Source organism: Columba livia, chromosome 8 (genome assembly GCF_036013475.1).
Source record: "Columba livia isolate bColLiv1 breed racing homer chromosome 8, bColLiv1.pat.W.v2, whole genome shotgun sequence".
In the NCBI taxonomy this organism is placed as follows: Eukaryota; Metazoa; Chordata; class Aves; order Columbiformes; family Columbidae; genus Columba; species Columba livia.
In genome coordinates, this window is record NC_088609.1 from 3386147 (window position 1) to 3398655 (window position 12509).

Below are 12509 nucleotides of genomic sequence, written 5' to 3' on the forward strand. Positions count from 1 at the left end.
CCAAACAGAGGAGACAGAAATGGCAGAAATCTCATCTAGGGTCTCCTTCTCCTCCAGTCTATAGAATATTCATAGTTATTTCCCTATCACAGCCAAGAATCATGATCCTCAAGGAAAACAGCCAAAACATCCTGGAGATATTGCAGCAAAGGTCTTGTTGCACGATGGGATGGATGTTAAACAAGTCTCTTCCTCACATCAGTTTCCATTTGCTTGTTTCTTTTATTACAGCAGATGATCAGCAACAGGTCATCACGTGAAGGTGAAGTAGAACAGCCCATTGTTCTAATTTACACATGGATACAGTGTATTTATGCAAGTGCATTATGAAATAGGATGTTTGGTACAGGTCTGAAATAGTGCTCAGTGCTTATGAAAATCCCAACTGTTATCATCTTCTCATCCCGCTATCCACACTCACCCTCAGCAAAAAGTTCCAGCACAACCAGAAATAAATGCCTGTTATTATTTTCCAGCTCTAGTTGCTTTTCTTTTCAGGCACTGATACACACGGCTGCTCTTTGCCATCTATCTTAGAACAGGGGGAAATAAACTCGCTGTCCTACACCACTGAAAGGATATCACGTCAAGAGAGCTTTTTAAGAGACTCATGCTTCATGCATTGAAAACAAACAAAAAAAGCAAGCTGTGATGCAGATTTCTATTGCATGCATATGTTATAGCTAAACCCCAATTAGCCACAGGTGACGTTTTCTTTGGCAAAACAATTACATGTAAAAGAACAGTCTCAAAAAATTCCGAGAGAAATGAAATTCCTTTCTTAACCTCGAAAAACAACAAATATCAGCATTACGAAGTCGCTGCATGATGTGGTTGGTGACTGAACACCAAACTTCAAATATCTTCATTCAGCTCATTGTAACATCCAGGACTACTGGGGGAATATTTAGGTTAATGATTCAATCTCAGTTTGGACCCTCAGTCCCCAGGCAACACAATGTGTCCTGTGTCCCCCAGCAGTGACAGGAACACACAAGCCACTCGCTTTTTGCAAAGGGAAAGCTTAATCCCTTTTTTACTGGGTCGCCTAAATTGTGTATTGAAATTACTTTGGAATTTTAATTTTGACAAAGTTTAAAAAACGTATCTTTCTCAATTAGAAAATTACAGGATACATCTTAATGCTTGGGCTATTCTGTGCTGATGCAATGTAGGCAAGAATGTGCCAAGCAACCGGGACAACAGGTACCAGCTCTAGTCTAAGTGAGACACGAGTAGAAACCTTCCAAAGCAAAAGCAATGAGAAAGACTTTAAAGCTCCTCCTGTATGTAGGCAAAATATTTCAGTTACTTGGTGCCTTTTTAACAAAGGTATTTTTTGAGAGAGACCTCATGCAATGTTGCTTCAGGAAGATACCTGGAAAGAAGTTTTTAGGTCTTCTATTACAAGAAGGTGCTAGAAGAACAATGCATCTTCTCCAAAGCGCTACCTGTTTAGTATTTTAAGCCAAAAAGCAAAGATTTCCAGTTTTGGTTACCAAAGGATAGAAGGTGGATGCTAAATGGGGTTCAGCCAGCACGGGGTGTTAGAGCCGCACAGAGCACAGTTCACACACACAAAGAGCCGCAACAGGACACACGTTACCTGTCTGCTCTGTGGCCGTGGCTGTAGGGAAGGAATGGTACAATGACAGTGAGACAGGTAAAAATGCACACGAGACCCCTGAAAAATACCCTCATCTACTGTTACTGGTGTTCCCCTAAAATCAGTGAATACGGGCAGAATTCACCATATTCACTCCTGAACATGCCCACTTTGTGGCTACGACACAATCATTGAAAGGGTGTCTAGCAAAGGATTTATGATTAATCACTAGTCAAACTAAGGCCAATCTTGCAGTGTATTATAGTGAAACTGGCTTGACAATAAAATGAGTTTTCCAAATGTGTTTCCTACTCTGTCCCAAGAATCAACTCATCACAGGGCTATAATGAAAGAGGAGAAATCACAATGTCCAAACAGGATAATAAATGAAGAAATTACACCAAATATAAACAGCAGAAAATCAGCAACAAATCATCGCTGTGATGGCAATGGAGGAAATCAGGTAAGAAGCATCTCTTAAGATCCAAGCAAAACCAATCAAAGGGGTACAGTGAAATATTCATTTGGCCGGGGTAGCAGAGCATCACACTTCCAATTACTCAATACCATCATACACAAGTTATTCTATGTGATAATGTAATAAATACATATTGCTACTGCTGGCATAGCTATTCGGGGTGTAATGCAAGTATAATAGAAAATAGAAATGATTTTATAAAACAAGCTGTGCTTCAATGATAGAAAAAGTATACAAAATAACATGCATACTGTAAAATTAACTCCAGCCTTCTATAGACATACCCAACCTTTATTCATCTGTATCTTTAAAAATCAAAAAAAGTGGAGAAGTATGAAAGAGCACCCTTCAGAGATTTCTTATTAAAACAATTATTTGCTGCTTGAAGTTTTCGAAAGCTACGGTACTGAAATGTGATGTTGTAAAATTATGTGAGGTTTTGCCAATGGTTTCAGCTGCAATTTTCCTCTTATGTTCCAGGACTCCAGATACTGTGAAAACCAGTAAAAATCCAGTTGGTTTCAACAGAACTTAATGAATATACCCAGATCAGGCTCAGATAGCTCTTTAAAAATAAAGGTGGATGCCGAGTCCATTTGAGTTGTTTGAGCAGCAGGTAAAGCACTGTTTTTTCACTCACATCTGACATGCCATTATATAGTTTTTCTTATGTAAGACCTGAAGACCAAAGTCTATTTCAAACAGCATCCAAGGACATGAGGTCTTCTAGCCAATCACCCAAAGGAGAAACACTCCTCATTTACCCGCCATCCAGAACCAGGCCGTACTTTATTTTATCAAATCCAAACCCTTTGTTGTTCTTTGAAGTTTTAAGACCTGTCCTTTTTCTAAGTAGCCCTCAACTAAACCTGTCGTTCTCAGAAAACTTACTTCTTCTCAACATGATCATGTTTCCCATTCTCAGATCATTTTAGCACAGATTGGGGTTTTATTCAGCCAAGGCAGAGTTCAGCAAATCCAAAATATCTAATAATCCCACTACTATGCCCAAACCCTGCTTGGGGTCTCTCCTTTATTCCTGATTTTTTATTTCTCCACAAAATTTCACTTTCTGTATGATTATCCATTTCTGCCTACATGCTGAGATACAACATTCAACGCCCCATTTGTCTGCTTCGCCCAGCTGGTTTTATTCTTTCTGTGCTATTCCTTACACTAAATTCATCACTATAGCATCAGATTTCTTCCCACCGGTTCCACACACAGCACGGCCAGTGTTGGTCTTGCATTCACCTTCAGGTCTCTCAATGCTGCTCTTCTTCTAGATGTTCCTGTAGACTTGTAATTTCAATTATCGGCTATTTTCCTCATTAGATCAATATACTCTCAACACCGATGCCCAAGACAATAGATGAAACTGAAAAGCTGCCCACGAATGCACACACAGTTACGCACACCTCATTTTAGGTATGTTTGTGTCTTTGTGCCAACAGAGCAAAGATCAGTGCACTTTGAATACACCTCAGTTATACAGTGGAAAGAACATCTAGGACTAAATTAATTGTTATATCCTATGCCCTACGTGTCGTCCTTCTGGGAGAACAGCGTCTCCTCCATAGGCGGTATCGACTACTTAATTTACTGTGTCTTCTTCGAGGTCTGAAGAGCACCTAATACATTCTGGCTGCTGCCAAGATCTAAAGCAGAAAGTGTAAAACAAAGTACAATAAAATTGGAAACATCAGAGAGAGTGACACACAACCAAAAAACCTCCTAACCCATAGGTCATTTTCAAATACAAGTTTCTAGACTATTAGCTTGCCAGTCCAAAGAGAAGAGATCCTGCCTTACCTTCGGGCAGGAACAAAGGAAAAGTGAGCAGGTGCATTGGGAGAGAAGTTCCTGGGGCTGTCCAAGGGGCTGCTGCCTGTTTGAGAAAGGACAAAAACCCACCCCAAAACGTTTCATTGGCATTTGCAACAAATGCAGCAAGTTTTCACTGTGCAGAAAGACCTTGAACTGCAAGTTGTAGTCACATATAACCGAAAATACAGAGCGTTGAGCATTAGTTTGCTACAGAAATGTTCTGTAGGGATTTATCAGTATTTTCCCTCTTTTTAAAATAATTTAAGGTGTATGTTCTCTTTCTTACTTTCAGATAAGTAATGTATCACGTATACACAACATAGTCTTAATATTTTGCAATAATTTCTACATATAAGCTTTTCCCAACACTTCTCAATGGAAAACCTGAGTTAGAAATGACATTGATGACAGTTTTGGGAATAATAAATAGTAAGCAAGTATTTCTTCACAACACATGTCAAGGCTGAATGCAGAATTTACTGAGGAAAACCAAAGGAACTGCACATGATAATAAAAGGACGACACGCACGTAAGATGATCAGGCTATAATATACCAGCACTCACCCTAACTACCACTTATCTGAAATAATACTTCTACCACAAAAATGAAAGTTCCAGTGAATTTATAAAGGTAGCAAAAAACAACACTTAATTTTCACTTGGCACAATAATACTTTCTCTGGGCTTTGTCATATGATGTGTTAAGTATACGGTTGGTAAGTGGTATATTGCGATGTATTTTGTCTCAAAGGAAAGAGCAACCATTTCATAGAAAGCCCTTTTGAAAGCCACAAACATTTATGGACTAACTGCAGAAAACTTGGAAAGTTACAGATGAATTAGAAGCTTCATGGCAGCGAGTGTGCTTCCTATAGGGGAAATTCTTAAGTGGTTTGCTCTTTCAGATCCTTAATAAAAGCATAAAAGAGAAACTATACATAGCCAACCGATGTCAACAGCAAATTCTTTGTGCACAGACAATAAAATAACATTAAAATAAGAGCACGAAAACTAAATAGATACTGGACAAGCAAGGTATATAACTGTGGTTATCAGAAATGGTTTCAAATTTAGATCCCTTATAAAATAGAATTGTTTTAAAAGTCATGTGGAAAAGTCGAACATCAATGATGAGTCACCTGCAAAGGATTGTCTCTGTTTTGGGAGAAGTGCGAGGTGTCCAGCTCACCCCCCAAGCCAGCGTTGTTGGTGAGGGGACAGTCCCATCCGGCACTGTACCGAAGCTTGGAATTAAGCTGAATTTCAACCCACGTTAGTGGTGCACCTGAACTGCGACACTGAGCACAAGCAGAAGAGAAGCACCGTGCTCGCTTGACAGCACCGTTCACTCACACTCCAGCTGTACCAGTGGTTCACAGAAACCTGCAGCAGCGTCCCTCCGCCACCACTGTGAGCGAGGTTGGCCTGGCTGGGGGAGAGGGGCGAGCAGCCGGTACCGCCGGGGGACGCGGATGGGCACAGCGCAGCAAACCCCATCTGCTCTGCAAGTCTACGAGGGGAAAACCAGCAGCTGGTTGAGATGAAAGCAGCCCCAGGCTGATCTAACACGTGTCAAGGGGCGATGAGAGAACTGGAGAGGTAAGTGAATTCCAGACCACTCCACAATCCGCTTCATCAAGAGCAAACTAAACGAAAAACAAAGGGTTTGAGCAACAGGTTTGTCTTCCTTTGGCTTGGTTTTCTTTTGTATTGTTAGTAAAGCACTAACGAGTTCACAGTGTAATATAACACAAGGCGAGTCTGAGTTACATAATCCAAAACTGGATACCATTTAACTCATTCCAAGTGTATCCCAAGTGGGAAGGGGAGAGAGTAATCAGAAATCAATAACTGGAGGATTTTTGGTGCTTCATTTGTTAAGCTTGTTCGCGTTTTAATTCTTATGGTCACAGTGTAAAAACAGAGACACTGTACTGCTTGTGAACGCAAAGAAGACCAAGTGGTTTGATGGTCTAGATGGCACTGCAGGAGCACGAGAAAGAGGGACGAAGGCTACGATGGCCACAAAGTGAACACATGGCTGGTGCACGAACACACGTGTCCTGGCGGCCGCACATGGCCACGCAGGGCCAGCATTCACTTGCCCACACAGAGTCGAAAGAGCCGTTTAGATGAGGAGGGAAGGCAGCAGGGATGAGTCCTCTCCGTGCTTGGGTAGCTCTTCTAACAAAGCAAGGCCGCCATGTGGTGGGAACCTTCCCGTTTCTCAAGCTTTACAGTCAATGGACCCTACTGTGTCACGATGATGTTCTTCAACAAAGAGCCCGTTGCCCAATGCTGTTGTAAATAAGCAATGAACCGTCATTGCGTTTTTCTATCTTCATCAATCTTCTGCAAACTTTCTAGATTATGATCAAAATAGGATTTCAGAATAACTGAGCAAATTGGGTAATGACAGTTCTTAAATTTTGCAATTAAGTATGTGGGTGTTCAAACACTTCTGAGCCTGCACAATCTGGTACCGAAATACTACTCATTTTTAACCAGCTACTTTTTCAGATTTGTGTGACATATTTCCTTCCAGACACTGGAATTTTAATTAGATCCCTTGTGAGTTGCTTCTAGTTTTAAAATGAAAAGCAATTAGTTTTTCTACTCAATTCAAGTCTGGGTGAAGCTTTTAAAACAACAACAGGGAGAAGGGGAATTACTACTTTCCCTACAATTTCCAAGCGCTGCTGCATCTGCTCGAGTTGAAGGCAGTTTAATAAGAGACGCCTTAGTGCAATGGTCTCATTCACCAAAGCTGATCGAAACCCTATTTATTCTGTCAGAAAAGGTGAATTCCCCTGTTCCTCAAGGGTTATAGTTGGCTACTACTGAACCTGAAACTACTCAGTCTCAAGGGAGGCTGTTACACAGAATGATTGCCCATTAGGTAAATCAACACAGTGAACGTTAGTAACTCAGGCATGAACGTCTGCATTTTCCGGACAATGGGGAGAAGGATGCAGCCAAGGCATCTGTACATCCACTGCCCCCAACACACAAAGCCGGGCCTTGTGGGCAATAGATGAAAGCCTTGACTATCATCTGCAAACATGACATTCATCGGATCGGTAATGAGCCCAAAAACTCACACCAGAATGATTTTGTAAAACCTGCTTCTGAGAGTCATTAAAAAGACAAAAAGACAAAGTTGTTGTGGCCTTCTATGTAGGATATACTAACATTATTTGCTGGGTGTTAACAGAAGCAGCTAAAGACCTTGCATGCTACACAATCAGCTGCCTTCCAGCACACACAACATTTGAGATGACCAAAAAAAGCTTAAGCACCCTGCATACCACGGGTCTCGTACGTAGTGAACACCATAGAATCACAGCCACGAAATGCTGCTGAATCAGGCCTGGGGCAGGGCCTCGAGTGGCACGTTGCACACTCCGCCCACTCCAAAAATCATAACTAAATAGACGCCTCAGTAACAGCCGATTTCTGCCATAGGGGGGACTGAACTTGCAGTGTAAGAGCAGAATAACTCCCTCCAGCAGCCACTGCAGGCGGCAGCAGGACGAAGGTCCCATTGGCGACAAGTGTCTCCACCTGGTGACTTTACCAGACATCAGGCAGGTAAGAACCTACCTCCTTCCTGCTGAATTATAAACAGGATGTTGCTTCTTTGATTGATTTTAAGCTTTTAATTTTAAAATATTTAATGGTAACTTAGTAATCAATTTCAGGATGTGTATGTTCTAACAGATGTACTGTGCATACCCTCTGTAATTTTCAGATTAAAGAAAATCGATTCAAACAAATGTAAGGGATATATGTGTGTATTTTTTTTCCCTCTGATTTTGAAAGAAAAAGAATTTGCAATACAAGGAAAATTTGCAAACCTGTATTTCTAAAATGGGGCACTCAAACCCACGTTCAGGTGACTAAATCAGTGACTTCGTGAGAAAGTTCACAAGCTGGAGCTTTCTATACCGAGGTCACTTTGGAAAATGTTATTTCATAGAGTTTGAAAACGGAATGAGCACACGTCACATCCATCGGGTGTTTCAAACCAGAAGCGACTTCATGGCAGAATTAAAAACATCTGGATGCACTTCCATCTCAAATATTGAATTTCTTAATTACTACTTTTCCTCTGAATTTTCTAGGATACGAAATGGCCTGGCACCTTATCTGGATGCTGTTTCAGACCATAGGTGTATGTGCCTGGATCGGTGTTCATGAAGAGGCAGGTTTGCCTGATGGACAGTGTGCTACATCACACCCAGTGCCTTCTACGTTACATACAGAAAACCCCTGAGGCTCCTGCCCTCCAGGACTTCATTTTAGAGTGCTTTCTGGACAGAAACATTTCAGAAAGCCTCCCTGACTTCTGTGCGTGCTTGGTGTTCCTTGCTTCACCAGAGAGGATCAGAACGGGCATCGGGAAGAGCGTGTTTGAGACAGAAGAGCCGGGGAGCAGCTCCAGCATTTCTCTGTAACTCATCAGTGGATGTGTCTGAACAAACACACTGATAGATTCTGTTCAAACGCTAAACAAATATCACAGCCTGTTCTCAAATTCACATCTCACATATGATATTTCTTAAGAAAATATTTGTGACTCTACTCTAAATTTCATCTGCTTTTGTCTCTTGAATAAATTATTTTCCCAGGGAATACTCCTAAATATAGTACAGGTAGAGAACCCAAATTACAAGCCATTTATCTTCCTGTGCTTTCCTAGTTACTTTTGGAGGTCACAAAGGATGTCCTTTTAATTAATAGTTTTAAATCACATATGCAACATCAGAACAAAGAATGGAAATATTAAACAATTAGTGCCAAAGAAAGCTGGTGTGGCACTGATCAGTTACTGTAGCTTCTAGAAGACACTCACACACTTCTAACAAAATATAAGCTTGTAAATCCCCAGACAGCATCAAAACCACTATTTCATTTTTGAAACAGAAAGAGGACAAAAGCAAATCAAAATAAAATAAAATAGAAATGTCTCTATTGTGAACATTTCTGCAGTTGTTCTCCAAGCAATGATCACACCAACACCTTGTTGGAATCTGCCAAGTCAGGACACTCCTTCACACTCTGAGGAGCATCTTTATCGTTTCAGCCAAAGGATGGTACAGCCGATTTAGAATTTTGGTAAATCCAACAGAGATATCGACTCTAAGAACAAAGTAAAGACCAGAATGTGCCTAAGGGGAGAATCTCCACCAAGAAAAATGCCTTGTTAAAACCAAACCAAATCATACACAGCTAACCCTACCATAACCACACACAACGGAACCAAAGGAGTTGGAAGTGAAAGGGAATTGCCCTATGCAATTTTTTGCCCTGTATTTTATCCGTGATTCTACCGAACAAAAGAACTAGAGCTTATTTTGATGTAGAATGGCTTTAATAGACCACTTGCAAGATTTTGTTAGAATTTTCATTTTAAAATCCTGGGTCACTTAAAAAAACCCAATGTCATTAAAGTAACTTCCCAGCCTTCCATGCCCGAGCTTTACAGCATCCCAAGCAAATACGACAGATCTTTATGAAAACTTAGAGTGGTTGAGGCCTTCATGGGCACTCCTGAACAATGACGCCAGTGGTCTTCTTCCCTGCAGCAGGCTGGATGTCTCTTGCGATGCAATGCTCTGCAAACAGAAGCAGATGGCTCCTTCTCGCTGAGCTACTATCAACTTGCTGTTCTTTCTCAGCATTTCCTTAGTTTCAATCTCCAGAAAGTATTTACAGAACACGCTGCCAAGTAGGAGGAGGAAAGTCTGATTATAATGAAAAGCGCAGCTCCTTGTCCTACGTGCAGCAGTGGTGGCTTCCAGACCAGCTCCACCACGGCTGATGGGCCACAAACGCTCAGGCTGGTTTGTGCTACCGACCGGTGCCCATCAGGGCCATACCTGGAGCTCAAGCATCTTCAGGGCCATACCTGGAGCTCAACCATCTTCAGGGCCATACCTGGAGCTCAACCATCTTCAGGGCCATACCTGGAGCTCAAGCATCTCCTCTGGCATTTTGAAATATGGAAAACAATGCACTCACACATCACCTACCTCTCTCAGCAACAAAAACATCAAGGGAATGTGCTGTTCAGGCAAGCTGTTGAATCTGCGTGCATGACCCTTTCTGAAAATCCATAGTTACTGTAGGCTGAACAATCATTCTTTTCTATAGAAAGAACATGTCCACAAGCTTCACCTTGATAACTAACAAGCAGTTGCCCATTTGCTCTGAAATGAGCATTTCCCAGTTGCTGCCACGGTAAAACCGGCAGTAATGTAAAGAAAGTAAAGAATCCTAAACACCTCCCATTGCTCCAAGTAGCAGATACAGACCATAAGATGGCACAATGCACAGCTGTGGGCATCGAGGGATGAGCAGGGTGCTTCTGCTCATGAGAACTGCAGTTAAATCGCTGGCACAAACTAACCATGCCAGGAGACTCTAAAGGAGATCTTTACTTAAATGCACTTATTTAATTTTATTTTACTTCATTCATCATCGCAGGTTCTTTTGCAGAAAAGAATGAAAGAAAAAGTGGAGAATGGATATGGTAACGAACTAGGAAGTGCAGAAGAGATGAGGACATAAAGCATTTATTTTGAAACTATAAGGACTCTCCTACAAGTTAGAAAAGATGAATAACTATTGCCAGATTAAGCTTCAAAGAGCTTATTTTGATGTAGAATATCAACATGTTCAAACTCACTACAATGAACAGTGACATTTTTCCTATGATTCCCAGTGCTGGGGAGTTACCTGCGTGTCCATGGAGAGGGGAATGTGGTCGCGGGAGGGTTGGAGATGTGCTGGATGTTACGATCAAACTCTTCCTGTTGCTTGTCCGACAGCTGAAAGACAGAACAACAGACAAATGGTAAGGCAGGACAGATGGACGGGGCACCTGAAGGCGGGTCCTGCAGAACGGCTTTTGGACAGGGAGGAAAGTCTCGTTATTTAGGTCGGTATTTCAACGCACTCTCAGTCTTGGTAGTGACCCTGCAAAGTAGTGAACGTGCAGGGCCAAAAGGTACCTTGTCAGCAACAAGTGTTTTAATACCCTGGAAGCAATTTAAAAACCGTATCTCATGCTGCACAGGCCACTAGAGATAACAGACAACATATTCCTGATCCACAAAACACGTGCAATTCCCGCTTTACAAAACACACAAAAGGCAGAAAACCGTAAAATAGCCCAGAGTGCTTCATATATTCTCACCAATATCCAACCTAGCAAATAAATCTGTTACAATTATTGGCTATTGCTACAAGAAATCAAAACATATTCCTTAGGACAGAGTTAAAATTATGAAGCAAAGTGTTAGCACGACGCAGCAGATGAGCATGATTGCTAATGAAACTTTGCGAATCTCTGCGGACACGTGCGGCAGCACCGACAGAAAACCCTACAGAGCAGGGTTTAGATGAGCCTGTTCCCAACCAGCTCCACTCACGGCCACGACTTCATTGCAGCAAACAAAGCCACACTTCTGTATGTTCCTCCACTTGCTCCCCAGCCGGTGCTTGCTGGTAGTAAACGATTAGCAGTAAAGATCATAGAAATAATTGTAAAGGGTGAGAGAGAAAGGTTTCAATCATGGGAGCTGTGAGCAAGAGCAACCAGATATTTAAACCTCTTGGTGTTTGAACAGAATTAACTGTCCGAGTTCACAGCAAAATCTCACCATCGATGAAGTATTAAAGCTCCGTGTATTTATTCACTGGATCTCTAACTTGCTTTCCACATGGCGGAAACATTTCTGCTGAGTTGAGCTTTATTTATTGCTGTTCTATAGAGAAGGAGAGAACTCAATGCAGAAAAGAAATACAACTGAACTGCCAACTAGAATAAATAGTAATAAAGTTGAAGCACCATTAACTGCTATTCAGGCTCTTTAGCGTACTTAAGGCATTCCTCAACATTATCCAACTGATTCCATGCAATCTCCATTTACATTCATGTATTATTCAGCAACGGTCCATCCAAAACCTGATTGCCATTGTGTACATCGTACAGAAAAACTAAAAGCCTGATTTTAAGAAGCTTAAAATCTCAGTTCATTGATTTTTTTAATGTTTGCAGTTACTCTATTCCAACAACTGTTGAAAAAATGCAGAATACTCAATTCCAATATTAATACCAGATAATTGTTTTGTTCACATTACTAGAAAATCTTTCAACATGAAGCTCCTGAGTATTCTAATATAATAAACATTACTATGTAAGAAATAAAAAAATCCTGGGTGTTTTAATACAAATTATAGTGTAAGAATTTAAGAACTTGCTGAATATAAACCACTAGTCCTACACTAGAAAACAGAGCTCCATCCCCTATGGCCATATCCCCTTGCTAATGAGAGTTCCCAAAATACCCTTTACCGCAGCGATGGCTGGAGCTGGCTATGGAAACTCGGTGTAAGTAAATCGCGGTAACAGGGAACGTGAACTGTCCCAAAGCCAGAGCTTTTAACCCTTTGCTTGCATTTGCCAAATTGAACCGAGTTTTACACTCATTTTCTCTGCTGGTATTCGCAAGGATAACGAAGCAGAAGAGAAAGGGTTAAGTGGCTGAAGAGCAAACACAGCTGAGACCTGTTAAAATAGGTCAGGGTCAC

General features: G+C 41.3%; 1 protein-coding gene across 21 annotated transcripts in view; it reads right to left on the bottom strand.

The window, feature by feature from the left end:
• The window catches only part of MAST2 (microtubule associated serine/threonine kinase 2), a 218166-nt gene that overhangs the window by 54171 nt on the left and 151486 nt on the right, over nt 1-12509 (bottom strand). For 15 of the 21 annotated variants that reach the window (XM_065071488.1, XM_065071486.1, XM_065071482.1 and 12 more), the window contains 3 exons: nt 10653-10744; nt 3897-3972; nt 1607-1627 (listed from right to left, as the gene is read on the bottom strand). In XM_065071488.1, the coding sequence (XP_064927560.1) occupies nt 1607-1627; nt 3897-3972; nt 10653-10744 (189 nt within the window). The remainder of the gene's footprint in view (nt 1-1606; nt 1628-3896; nt 3973-10652; nt 10745-12509) is intronic. The other 6 variants (XM_065071480.1, XM_065071479.1, XM_065071483.1 and 3 more) reach the window with 2 other exon arrangements.